The sequence below is a fragment of the Glandiceps talaboti genome, chromosome 3, assembly GCF_964340395.1.
Source record: "Glandiceps talaboti chromosome 3, keGlaTala1.1, whole genome shotgun sequence".
NCBI classification, from domain to species: Eukaryota; Metazoa; Hemichordata; class Enteropneusta; family Spengelidae; genus Glandiceps; species Glandiceps talaboti.
Window position 1 is genome coordinate 25,927,322 of NC_135551.1, and position 13,458 is coordinate 25,940,779.

At 35.7% G+C, this 13,458-nt stretch overlaps 1 protein-coding gene across 1 annotated transcript in view; it reads left to right on the forward strand.

The window, feature by feature from the left end:
- Positions 1 to 978: 978 nt before the first annotated feature.
- The window catches only part of LOC144433285 (uncharacterized), a 15,834-nt gene continuing 3,354 nt past the window's right edge, over positions 979 to 13,458 (forward strand). The window contains exons 1-11 of the mRNA XM_078121592.1: positions 979 to 1,119; positions 2,899 to 3,061; positions 5,428 to 5,543; positions 5,714 to 5,902; positions 6,881 to 7,108; positions 8,341 to 8,437; positions 9,442 to 9,625; positions 9,791 to 9,983; positions 11,064 to 11,192; positions 12,057 to 12,145; positions 12,847 to 12,957. Coding sequence (XP_077977718.1) covers positions 979 to 1,119; positions 2,899 to 3,061; positions 5,428 to 5,543; positions 5,714 to 5,902; positions 6,881 to 7,108; positions 8,341 to 8,437; positions 9,442 to 9,625; positions 9,791 to 9,983; positions 11,064 to 11,192; positions 12,057 to 12,145; positions 12,847 to 12,957 — 1,640 coding nt within the window. The remainder of the gene's footprint in view (positions 1,120 to 2,898; positions 3,062 to 5,427; positions 5,544 to 5,713; positions 5,903 to 6,880; positions 7,109 to 8,340; positions 8,438 to 9,441; positions 9,626 to 9,790; positions 9,984 to 11,063; positions 11,193 to 12,056; positions 12,146 to 12,846; positions 12,958 to 13,458) is intronic.

Consider the following 13,458-nt stretch of genomic DNA (forward strand, 5'->3'; position numbering starts at 1 on the left):
AGTTGGTCGCAATTTAGAAAAGTTTTCTAATTAGCTGCCATTTGATCTAATGATAATGGGAGAAACTTCCCTTGACAGTCAAAGCCAGAGTTTGATCAATGCAAACTGCAGAAAACCACGTTTAATGAAATCGATACCACATTATAAATGGTGCGAGGTTCTCATTTTTATAGTACAAGTCCCGTTTATGACTGATAAAAGCCTTGAAAGGTCATTCACTGAAGGTCACAGCAGGCCACGCTGGCAGTGATCGGTGCTGCTATTAAAGGCAACATTTCTAGCATGGATGTCATATTATTACAGTTCTTAAAAATGCCCTCGGAATTCATTTCTCCAGTGAGCTTTTCAGATTTCGCTGCCCCACTATTACGGATAAATTGAATTTCGTCCAGTTTTCTGTGTAAATTCCACAGTTTAATTGTATCAAATTAATCAGTGACTGATCAAATATGGTAATCAGATTTTGAAAAGCATTAGTCACAGTACAATATATCTCAGACCACTATATTAGTTTTGTTAAGGTGGCCTGAGATATCAAATACCACGTTTTAATCATGCAAAACTACCGTCTTTAGTGAAATTTTGCCGGTTGAGCTGAGACTTTGGCCATGTGGAGTTCGTAAATATACCTGTAATATCATTTCTGAGATTTAAATTTTCCTAAATGTATAAAGGTGAATTTGTTTGATTTTATGTCATTTTAACCTTTTTGCCCATCAAAGTTCATCTTTATCTCTTAAAGTTTAACCAGAACGGTTTATCTCATAACATCTCGAACTTTTCAATTCCGATTAACCTATTGCAGTCCCCCGTTCAGAAAGAAAAATAAATAAGAATGCTTTGATACGCAAATTATTCTACGAAAAGACGCTAAAATTAGTATGCCAAGCACGTTTAGAACCGTAAGGTTATACTTTGCAATATCGGGTTTTCGTCAAAATTAAGGTGTAAATCAAACATCTTCTACAGAGAATTACGATGGGTGGATGTTCTTCTACGGAAGTGAAGAGGAATGAGAAAGGCAGAGACGAGAATGCGAACCAGAAAGGTTCCTTGGAGGACTCTACAGATAACAACAACAGCAAGGGCGGACAAACGACTAGACCGTCACTACATGTGGTTGGTATATGTATTAGCGTTTAAACTATGATTATGAAGTTTAAATTAGTTGCAGTAATATGATTATTTCAAAGGCTTTTCGACTTGTGTGTTAGTTTTGCATCCCAAACCGAAAACAAAGGTCAAACATTTTGTTTTATTGCTATTAAGTTTGTAGTGTACTTGATGTTTTATCATTTTTAATAGGAGGCCACTTGTTTTAAGTGTTTCAGAGTTAAAGCTTGTAGAGAACTCATATTCGCGCAACTAACTTTGCCGCTTCGGCATATATACAGTGGAATTTTACATATCAATTAGCAACGCCTGATAATTTTGTCGGGACAGCTGTTATTTCTCCTCTCATATCAATCATATAGTCTCTGTGACATGGTATTGGTATACACCTTGAAGTCAAACAGGATTGAAAATTTGAAATACCGAATCGCCATCTTTACCGTAGTATGGCAATAATAATAGGTTCCTTATAAAACTGTGAATTCTCATTTTCATATGATATTGGACTTCATAATGCATGGGAGCAGTCGTTTATGTAGCTGCTGCTTTTCACTAGTATGCAAAATACCGTCCTTGACAGACTTTTGTATATTAAACTGGAATGGGTGAATGTTTATCCCGCGAAGTATTGTCGCTGAAGAGGCAAGGATGAAGCGACTGATCGTGACGAGAACAAAGTATCCATATTTCACGACAACGAACGAGCTCCATTACAGGGTGTAACGATTTCCAAATTTATATCATCATGCTTTTTAGAACTTCGACTTTTCGATGCAAAAAATCCCCTATCCAATTTTATTTCAAAAGTGAGACCATTCTTTTGGGACGATGGACATTTTATCTATTTTTTTTATCACCGCGTACTTGCAACGATGCGAACCCCAAACTCTTAAAACAAAGTATATTAATATTTAACAACTTAACAGGTTGTTTACGACACTAAACTAAAGTGTAGTAGCGGGAAAACTGTGATACAGTGATCTTGTCATGATATAGGGCAGGGGAGGCAACAGGTTATCTTGCGACGCCAACGTTGGGCTTGATACATTTTTTTTAAAGTAGAGGTCGCTATCCTAGATAAATGGTATCATCACAATATACATGTACATAAAATCATGGTTAGGTGAGCAAAATGTAAAGTGTTGATAATTCTAAGTGATTTTCACATTCCTGATCAGATTTGCAAACGCAAATGGCAAATTAAAACATATACTGTCTCGATTGAAAATAAAGATAAACGTATACTTGCTGTACAATTATAAAACCATAAAACTTGCATTGTATAATTTATTGAAGGAACAAATATTTAGGAGCTGGACTAAATGATACAACTCGTGGCCTCAGACTACATCTCATCTCATCCACCCCTCTGTCTGTCTGTCTGTCTGTCTGTCTGTCTGTCTGTCTGTCTGTCTGTCTGTCTCTGTGTGTCTCTCTCTGTCTCTGTCTCTGTCTGTCTGTCTGTCTCTCTCTCTGTCTCTCTCTCTCTCTCATATACAAAATTACAGCAAACTATTAGTAATCTTATATAATAGCCTTATGTTTTGTTAAGTGTCATCATCAGGTATACGTAAAAAGTCACAGGGCCATAGAACAACAAAATTACCATAGTTGGTCTGTTGCATCTGGATGTAAAAGTGTGCAGCTGAAATATGTGTACAGATGTTTAGATATTATTCTTCAATTTTGAATTATAAGTTCTAGTAGTTAGGTAGTTTGACAATGATCTTCTTGTGAATACCGCCATGTTCATTATTTAACACAGTTAATTTTCTTTAATTAAAGGCTGCAAAGAATGGCGACATTCCTACTCTGAATGGCATGTTGCTTTATAAAAACGTTGCCGAGGTGATCAACTCTCTTGATGATGATAGGCTAAGCCCTCTACACTATGCTATACGACATGACCATTTAGATGTGGTGAAGCAGCTTGTTAAGTCTGGTGCAGGTAAGGGAGTTTCCTGGGTAATAATTATAATAATAGTACATGATAATAATAATAATAATAATAATAATAATAATAATAATAATAATAATAATAATAATAATAATAATAATAAAAATAATAATAATAATAATAATAATAATAATAATAATAATAATAATAATAATAACATTTATAGAGCGCCAGTATAACAAATAGGGTTTGCTCAAAGGCGCTGAACAAAACTAAAAAGGTGAAAGGAATACGTACATGTACTTAAAAGGGATAAAAGTTAAAAACGTTCAAAGTCTCACAAGTTCAAAGTTCATAGATAAAAGTAGCAACTAATGAAACAAATTAAAACTAGGCATACGCCTTCTTAAAAAGATGAGTCTTCAGTTTCGTTTAAAAATGTCAACAGAGTTACAAAGTCTAAGTTCTGTTGGCAAACAATTCCAGAATTTAGGAGCAGCATGTGAAAAGGCACGTTGACCGTAAGACTTGGTGTTAACTGACGACGGTGTCAGAAGACATTGATCCATAGATCTGAGAGTAACCAAAATATAAGATGAATATTATTCTTTTTTATTTCCGCTGTTTTTTCATTGCATCTTCATAGTCTCAGATCACCGAACAGATGTTGTTTGGTGATCTGAGATATAGTGGAGCTGCTACGAAGGTGAGGAGGGGGGGGGGGGAATCCAAGTTTATGAGAGCGGTAAGTGGGAGAGTTGCAGCTTTGATTTTTTTAACCGAAATAGTTTCTCTGCAGTCCCACCCTTGCCGGCACATGGTGAATTCTGCTCGTTCTGTCCTTTTCTTCCTTAATTTCAATTCAACTCGTTCTGTACATACATACTCAGGCCTGAAAAGGGGGGGGGGTATGTATCATGGTCGACTTTTGTGACCCCTGTATGATAAGACAGTGTTCTGGCCGGTGCTGCCTTTGAATAGATATATATTGAATTGAAAACATGGTCGTTCAACTGTGGTGTTTCTAATTTCCACGATTGAATAACAAAAGCAAAGGTTTATGTATACATTTACAATGTATTTGCCTCCTATGGCGATTTAAGATACTGAATGGACTTAAATTGTAACCAATGTACACGACTTACTTTTGACTGTAAACAGTCCGTCATGTTCACTTACGATAGATGACGCTGTTTATATATATATATATATATATATATATATATATATATATATATATATATATATATATATATATATATATATATATATATATATATATATATATATATATATATATATATATATATATATATATATAACAAAATAGTGACTAGAAGAGATGAAACAGTTCAAAAGTCGGCCTTACTTCCAATCCCAAGATGTGAAGCGATGAGCAACGTTTCAATGTGACTTGCATATATATATATGATCACCTAAAAGTGACGTTATTACGGAGAATATAATCGTAAATCTTAGGGAGAAAGTACCATCTCCATCTCGGTTTCGGTTGGTAGGACAGCTCTTGATATACTAGTAAATGGCCTCCTTGATACGACGTTTCTGCCAGTCAGATTCTCTATCTAGGCCACTCCAGTGGATCTGATGTCCTTTCTCCTGAATGTGTTGTGCTACTGTGTATTGGCTGTGCTAGTTGGTCGACTGCAGTGCGCATGTATTCTTTTAGTCTCACAGAGAAGTAGCTGCAATAATTGTAGGTTTTGTTGTGATTTTGAGGGTTTTTCTTTTGTTTTTGTGGGTTTTTTTTCCGTTCCAATATTTAACTGGAAGCAAACGCTACAATTCCGGTAACGTTAACGCAAATAGACGGAAGCGATTCAGATCTGAAAAAAATCGCAAAACTGGTGAAATTTTCTGCTAAATCCTCACCTGCAGAAAAAATCGGACATTCCAACTGAGCCTTTAAGACCCAATAAATATTCAGATGTACCAGCATTTTAAAACAGGTAGTATACGCTGACATCGATTGCTCACGTTTTCAGCGTTAACTCGAGTTATTTGAGTTTGCCAAGCAGGAACTGTAGCATTTGCTTCCAGTGAAACATTGGAACGAAAAAAAATCACAAAAACAGAAGAAAAAATTCACAAAATCACAACAAACGCTACTGTAACAATTATTGCAGCTAACGGACAAGGTGCGTTCTGATTCCCCGATCTATATGTCCTTACATCATATGAGATTCCCGGAATAATTTTTTCGCGTGCCTCCAGGAACGTTAACGCTCGGATGTGAAATACCTATAGGTCACATATAGATCATGAAAGTGGCGAATTATCTCTTGTCACTATGCTAAGATAATCTGCTATCATTATTATTATTATTATTATTATTATTATTATTATTATTATTATTATTATTATTATTATTATTATTATTATTATTATCTATTTCACAGATTTAAATCTTAAAACAGAACTTGATGTGACACCATTACATATAGCAGCAAGGTACAATGGAGGTAAACAAAAGACATCGTCATCGGCGCAGAGTGAAAATGCTGGGACAAGTGAGGTATTTCTGTTTTAATTATTTATAAGTCCTTTGTTATTGGGACAATACAAGGAATCAGAATACATATGATATACAACCATATGCTGATGTCACATACATCCATCTTAAAAGCTAATTATTTTACCAATACGTAGATTTAATTGATATATCATCTCATTTTCCATTATCAGGCGAAACATTCCTCAATGAAACAAACCACCATTTCATTCTTAATGGGTAAAAGGGCATGTGTGATCGATGCAAAGGATGTGTATGGTTCCACGCCACTACACTATGCGGCAATGAGAAGAAATGGTGAATTTGCTGTCGATGAATTGATACGAGCGGGTAAAAGACGTAAAAAAAGTGATTTCATAGAGGTAATTTCACTTTCATATTTTGTACATACATATGGAGAAACATTTTTATGTACTTTTCGCGTATAATTTGCTTGTTTGGTCGGGAAAATACACTTTTGAAGATTTGAAATTGGATTTTGAAACTATGAATAGAACTAGAATTTATGCCGAGTGGTAGAAGCTCCAAGTTTGCCACCTAGTCAATATATTCAATTCTAGCGAAGATAAAATATTCAGTAATAATATAAATATAACATGATCATACTCCCTCGAGATTTATACAAATAAACAGGCTTATATTTACCTTTTTACACTTGCATTGATTAATGTTATCAAATTAATATGGTTCTTGGTGATAAAATAAAATCTTGACAAGTTAGTCTGCACTTTTACATCAATCTCTTTGACCCAGCGGTGGGAAAGAAAGAAGTAATGCATCTTACATCTTTACATGTTACATCATTGTATCCTAGTGTATCTCATCCCATCTAATGTAAGTGCATGTCACATGTATTAACATGGTAGTCAATTGTCATTTGTCGTATCGCAATTGATTTGATTAATTTAACCTCAGACTAAAAGAAGCTTATCTGAGATTTATCGTTCGAAACGATGAGAAAAAGATTTCGAAAAAAATGCCTTCACTTGAGCTGTGCTATACATGACGGCCATTTCCCTCAAGATTTGCCCATATCTCCCCAGAAAATTCCCAAAATCACAACACGTCATTTAAGCGCAGTACTTTATATCCTGACAGGAGATTAAAAGTTGAATAACTTGCCAAAAGTTAACCAAATCATCAGTATGTAAGTTAGTGACAGTAATCAATCCAAGTGTACTAAAGACAGAATAAGCCTGACTTTTGTAATGCAATTGTAATGCACAAGTTTAGCTTTTTCACATCAATCATTGTGATATAGTCATTTAGACTCAAAAGTTTTCTCGTCATGTTTTAGCAAGTTGTTGTCATAAATAATGTTGTCATTTGATTTTTCTAAGGCAAAAGACAACCAAGGAATGACGCCTCTCCACGTAGCTTGCATGCATCAAAACGTATATATAGTACAGAAATTAAAAGAACAGGGCGCCAAGCTCGATGCAGAAGATGACGAAAAGAGAACGCCATTTCATCTCGCATGTTTTGCCGGATCTTTTGATATATGCAAGAATCTACTAAATCATGATCAACAATCAGGAAAGCAAAAGAATAAACCTGACATAAATAAGGTAATTCAAAGCAGAACCGACAATTAGCATTGCTATAAAATGAAATTTTACAGTCACCGCTTTTCGGAGATACCATGACCTATCTTGTCATCCTTGATAAGAAAATGGAAATTGCAGAAGACAGGTTGGAAAGGGTACACATATGTTACAAGCACACTGACAAATATGCTGCATCACTCTTAGCTTTCGCGTCCGGCAGAAAGTAACTCTGCAATCAGTAACATTAACAGCCATGCCTCCGAGCCATACTGGATTTGTCACACTCAAATAACAACATGAACATGGGCATTTTACTGTTGTCAGATAATCTATACAATATGATCATAACCTATGAATGCTGTCCGTATGGGAAACAGTCCTGAGTATGTGTATAATATGTAGTTATTCATATAGATGTATATGTCGATGTCTTGTTTACAAGTCACTGCAAGCAACCTATCAAATATGGCTTTAATACATGTACAATTGATGGCAGCGATGATTATGTATAAATGCACAGCCTCTTGCATTTTGTCCGTCGCCCGCCGTGGCATCGCATGCACCAAATTGCTTCTTGAGTTGCCAGTGCAACTAGTGGACTTTAACCATTATTTCATAACTGATTGTAGACCATTCAAGATAATATTACATCCTTAATACACTTTTAATTCACATTTATGATTATCTATGCTGTGACAGTCCCATTTGATAATGACCATCGTGAGAATATAATTTACTCAGACTGTTCGGAAATGAAAACATGCAGTTCTGCAGCTCTAAAAGCAAGGCAAAAAAGGTTATCCATTTAATAGGCAACCTGAGAATAATGTAAACATGTAAAACAAGACAATTTCAATGATTACATGCACTGGTACTGTTGATTCTAGCTAGCACCCTATTATATTCAGCCCATTATATCACTGCTCGTCCTTCCAAGACTTCGAAGGACGAGCGAAAATTCAACAAACTGAAAATGTCAATGATAGTGAAAATAGTGTAGTAGCGTTAGTCCTTCAAATGTACAGATAGGTTAATTATCCAAGGGGTGAAAGTCATTTCCTGATTTACAATGTAATGCTGCGTGGCTAAAATGGAAGCCATTTATTATTCAATGTGAAGCTTTACATAATAATCTGTTGAGCATCTATGGGTTCTATATGTTTATGTCTACATCTCCATGTACATAACAAACACCACACTATTTCTGTCGGCTCTATGACTATTCACAGTCCCGATTTACTCTTTTATACTAGATGTTGATTAAGAAAGACCAGAGTGGAAGTACTGCTGTTCACCATGCTGTAAGAAGTGGAAGTACAGATTGCCTGAACTTATGTCTTGACCCTAAGAGTAAAGATCAACAATCTAATTCTAAACAAACAAACAAACAAACAAACAAACACACACACACAAACACTATATATATATATATATATATATATATATATATATATATATATATATATATATATATACTAGTATATATATATATATATATATATATATATATATATATATATATATATATATATATATATGCACTACATGTTATCGACACTACAAATCACCACATCTCATCAGACTCCAGTTTCTATTATATACTAGGTATGACCACCTAAAGTTATCTAACATAATTGTGACTTTACTATACATGCAATGTTAATGCACCCCCCTATACCAATGTTACGGGCCCATTTTATGTGACATGGGAAACTCATTTAAAACTTACATTTACGTTAGTTTTTCAAAGCCTAGAAATATTACCTGAAAGGTTATGAACAACCTAAAAATTGCCTTAATAGAAACAAAAAAACTCAAGATGTGCAAGGGGGAAACCCCAAGGACTCCCTCAACCCTAGAGGTCACTCGAGCATTCAACCAACAATCAGATGCACCAACAACCTTTTTACTGTCATAATGGTAATGGTATTCTAGGGGGAGACCGCCTAGGACCCCCCCCCCCCCACATGAGATGGACACATCCCAGTCTCAAGCTCTTCCCCCTACCTCTTACTGCCAAGATGCTCCAGGATTAAAGTATTTGCAAGACGGTCAAGCAGTCCACACTGAGTCACGATAAAACAAAATACATGTCATGTGAATGATATATGGGGGGGGGGGGGGGTCATCATGTTTTTTAATTAAATGATGGGAGGGGGATCAGCCTGTTTTTGGTTTTACAGATAGGGGGTCAGTGACTTTTTGTTGGCCAGATGGAAGAATCCACCGACCCCCCGACCCCCAGGCTGGAGAAACTAACCGATTCCTTAGTGTCTTTGTTTCTGTAACGATTATTACTCAGCGACCTTTCCAAATACTAGATTGTTTGAGCATTTCAAATTTGTTTGTTTCAGATTACAAACACGAAGAACCGAAATCTAAAAGTATCGTTGCTGAGTCATTAAGAATGGCAAACGAAGTTGAAATCTTCAGAATTCTCCTAAAGAAATTGGAGAAAAGTGACATCAATGACCAATGTGCTATCCACATGGCGGCTACCAACAACAAGATGAAAATAATTGAACTCCTGATAGAGAAGTAAGTATATATTGTATTGTATCCCATGTACATTGGCAGGGAATGTTTTGTTTTCGGTGGGGGGGGGGTACTTTTAGTTGTTTTTTACTCATGTTTGTCTTTATTATTTCTTTTGCAATATTCGTGACATTCCTTTACCATTGAATATCAAATTAAATTTTATAGAGGTGCCAATCTCGAGCTTCAGGACAGCAATAATCAAACAGCTCTACTCATCGCTTCTAGTCGTGGACATTACAAGATTGTGGAATGTCTGTTGAAGAATGGTGCAGATTTAAAAAAGACAGACATAAATGGGAAGTCAGTTTTTTTTCTGGCAGCCGAAAGTGACTCTGAGAATGCACCGAAAACCGTGCAAGTGAGTATATACATGAAACTTGTCGCGTAAAAATGTCATGTAGACAGAACAGAGAGTAGATGTAAACTGAATCATGCCTTCTATACGGACAAAGCCTTTAGAATTTGTTCCATCACACACCAATTCTTGGAATGCAAAATTCTTAGCTATTGCTATCATGCATGATATACCCCCTCATTTTGCAAATGAGGGGGTTTATCATGAGGGTGAGGGGTATAGCAAACCAAACTATCCAAAATTGAAGCTTGCATCTCTGAGAGAGAGAGAGAGAGAGAGAGAGAGAGAGAGAGAGAGAGAGAGAGAGAGAGAGAGAGAGAGAGAGAGAGAGAGAGAGAGAGAGAGAGAGAGAGAGAGAGAGAGAGAGAGAGAGAGAGAGAGAGAGAGAGAGAGAGAGAGAGAGAGAGAGAGAGAGAGAGAGAGGGAGGGAGAGGAGGGAGAGAGAGAGGGAGGGAGGGAGGGAGGGAGGAGAGAGCATCAGTCAGTCTGTCAGTAAGATAAAAATTGCCTCATTACTTATGTAAAATAATTATTAGGATATTAATTACTTCGACAAGATTTACATGACACATGCACTTTGTTATCTTAAATGTGTGTACCAAATAATATGAAATTTGAAGCTTGCATTTTCAAGATATTACTCAATTAATAAAAAATAATAAATTATCAATAACAAGATCAGCACAGTTATACCACACACTTGTGCTTTAGCATCAATTCATATAAAACAATAATATAGCGCAATTACCAAAACTTATTAAATAATTATGTAAATGACACATTGAAACTAAAAACTGCGTCAACAAGCTTAATAGGACGTGTTTTTATTTATGGTTGATGTGTGTACCAAATGTGTAATTTGACGTGTTCGGCCTTAAGATATAGCCTAATAACTGAAAATTAGTCTGTTATGCAAAGCCTACCCGTTTTTAATGAGAATAGATTGGCAATTGAATGCATATAATTGAGCCAGCCCTGTTGTTTTGTTTGTCCATTTCACGTTTATCTTCATTTACTTTCTTTAATACGTTTCATAAAAAACAAATCTGACCGATTTATCACGTGTGTGTTTTATTTGAAAAGGCTTTGATTGAAAAGTGCCGTGAAAGCAAATCGCAACAAGACGCCAATCTCATGATCATGGGAGGTGACAATTATGCTAATACCCCTCTTCATATTGCTTCAGAGAAAGGGCACCTTGATATCGTTAAGGTGAGTAATCAGTAATGTGTCCATAATGTTAATATATACCTATTTGGAAAACCAGAATGGCATTCACACCTACATACAAGTAAAAACAACAACAATAAATAACAGGTAACTGAATGAATTCACTAAACCCTCAAGTCCATTCACCCATCAGAACACCATGCCAATAACATAAGGCCGAATAAATAATGTTTGTTTCCGATAATCTTGCCGATCCCAGTTTAAGCCACCGACCCTAAACATTTTTTACATTCAAAAAAGGTAAAAATACTGATAATTTATTTTCTATGAAAGCCAGTAAGGGATATTTTGTAAAATAAAAAATAAAAAATAATCTCGTGAGCACGACATAATATCTTGTGCGCACGATATACTATCTTGTGTGCACGACATACTATCTTGTGAGCACAACATACTATCTCGTGAGCACGGGATGCTATCTTGTGAGCAGGAGACCTTCCAAAGTATTTTTTGTCAATCTTTTTTAAATATCACATTCCAGAGAAACGAGGTCTTTTCTGACTCTAAGTTACAGTACAGTCTGCATAATTTATTCACCTACTCACATAGTACTGATTTCGTTTACTTCTTTTACACCTCATTAAACTAAAGTATTGCGACCAACGACTATCTAGCTTGTCTTAGCGTTGAAGAAATTTTTCAGTAAAAATGAAATAAAATTCCAACTTACCCACCCTACTTTATGAAGTCATGTTATCAAAGATTTTTTTTCTTCGTCAAAACGCATATTTATCTGGTTTTTGTTATCCATGACAAAGGAATGGCTTAATCTAAACAGTTAGATTTGCAAGAACAGTTAGTGTGCCGTATGGCGATCTATACATGTTAAATATTGTTTTACTGTAGATATTGATAAAACAAGGAGCGGACTATGAAGACAAAAACTTTGAAGAAAACACTCCCATTCACCTTGCTGCAAAGAATGGAATGCTTGAGTAAGTGAAAATACAAACCAGAAAGTTATGATAAATAAATATTGGGTTAGTTACAGCCAAGATCACTATTCTCAGTCTCTATGATTGAACATGTCATCAACTTCATTCCTTTGACAGAAAACAGACAGATATGCTGACATGCATACAGACGGATTGACGGACGTACTGACAGACAGACAGACAAACAAACAGACAGATAGGCAGACAGACATAAAGGTAGTAGAAAGTCAGAGAAACAGACTGACTTATAGAAGGGGCGCCTAGGCACAAACAGCAAGAAAGACAGTCATTTAGGCATGCAGACTGAAGTGATTCTTTCCTCTGTTAGGCCTATTACGTGGTTCCGATTACGCTCAATTATAGAATAGGTGGGTAGGCACATTTTTTTGTTTTCATTGTGTGAGTGTCTAGTTCAGGTAGTTATGTTTTCCGTTGTTTTCCAAATGTTCTATATGTTATTAGTTTCTTCTCATCAGATGTACAGCCATTACAGATTAGGAGAACAGTTTTTATATTGTCTTTTTAAGTTGATTTCAGTTTCCGCATCCACTATTTCTCGCGAGACTTTTATTATTGTTTCTCGAATACGTAAACACATGTACATGTTTGGGTCGGCAGTGAGAACTAGGTGGGGTCGGGTAACCGGTAATAAAATATTTAGGCCTTATATTCGAGGAATATTTTTGTTGTATCTTTGTTAGAGTCGTAAAGGAACTGATTGACATAGACAAAAAATCGATGAAGAATTCTACGGGAAATAAAATTGACATTTCTGAAGAAATAGCTCCCGAATCAAGTGCAGAACAGCATGGGTAAGTGATTGGACATTTTATGTAAGATAGGGTTTTGTACATATTACGTGTCAAAACACTGTTTGTGGTATGTTTCACTGAAATATATTTATTATTGACAACATGACTTTCCAATATATCTGATTTCCATAATTCGGGCATTGTAACAATATAAAAAAAAGAACCGAGTTTGACCTCCCGCTTTGTCAATGTCATTTACTTGTTCATATTAGGGAGGGGTTACTTTAAGACTTAAGACTGAGGTGAAAGAGAGAGAGAGAGAGAGAGAGAGAGAGAGAGAGAGAGAGAGAGAGAGAGAGAGAGAGAGAGAGAGAGAGAGAGAGAGAGAGAGAGAGAGAATCAGTCAGTCTGTCAGTAAGTCATACATACATACATACATACATACATACATACATACATACATACATGCATGCATGCATACATACATACATACATACATACATACATACATACATACATACATACATACATACATACATACATACATACATACATACAAAG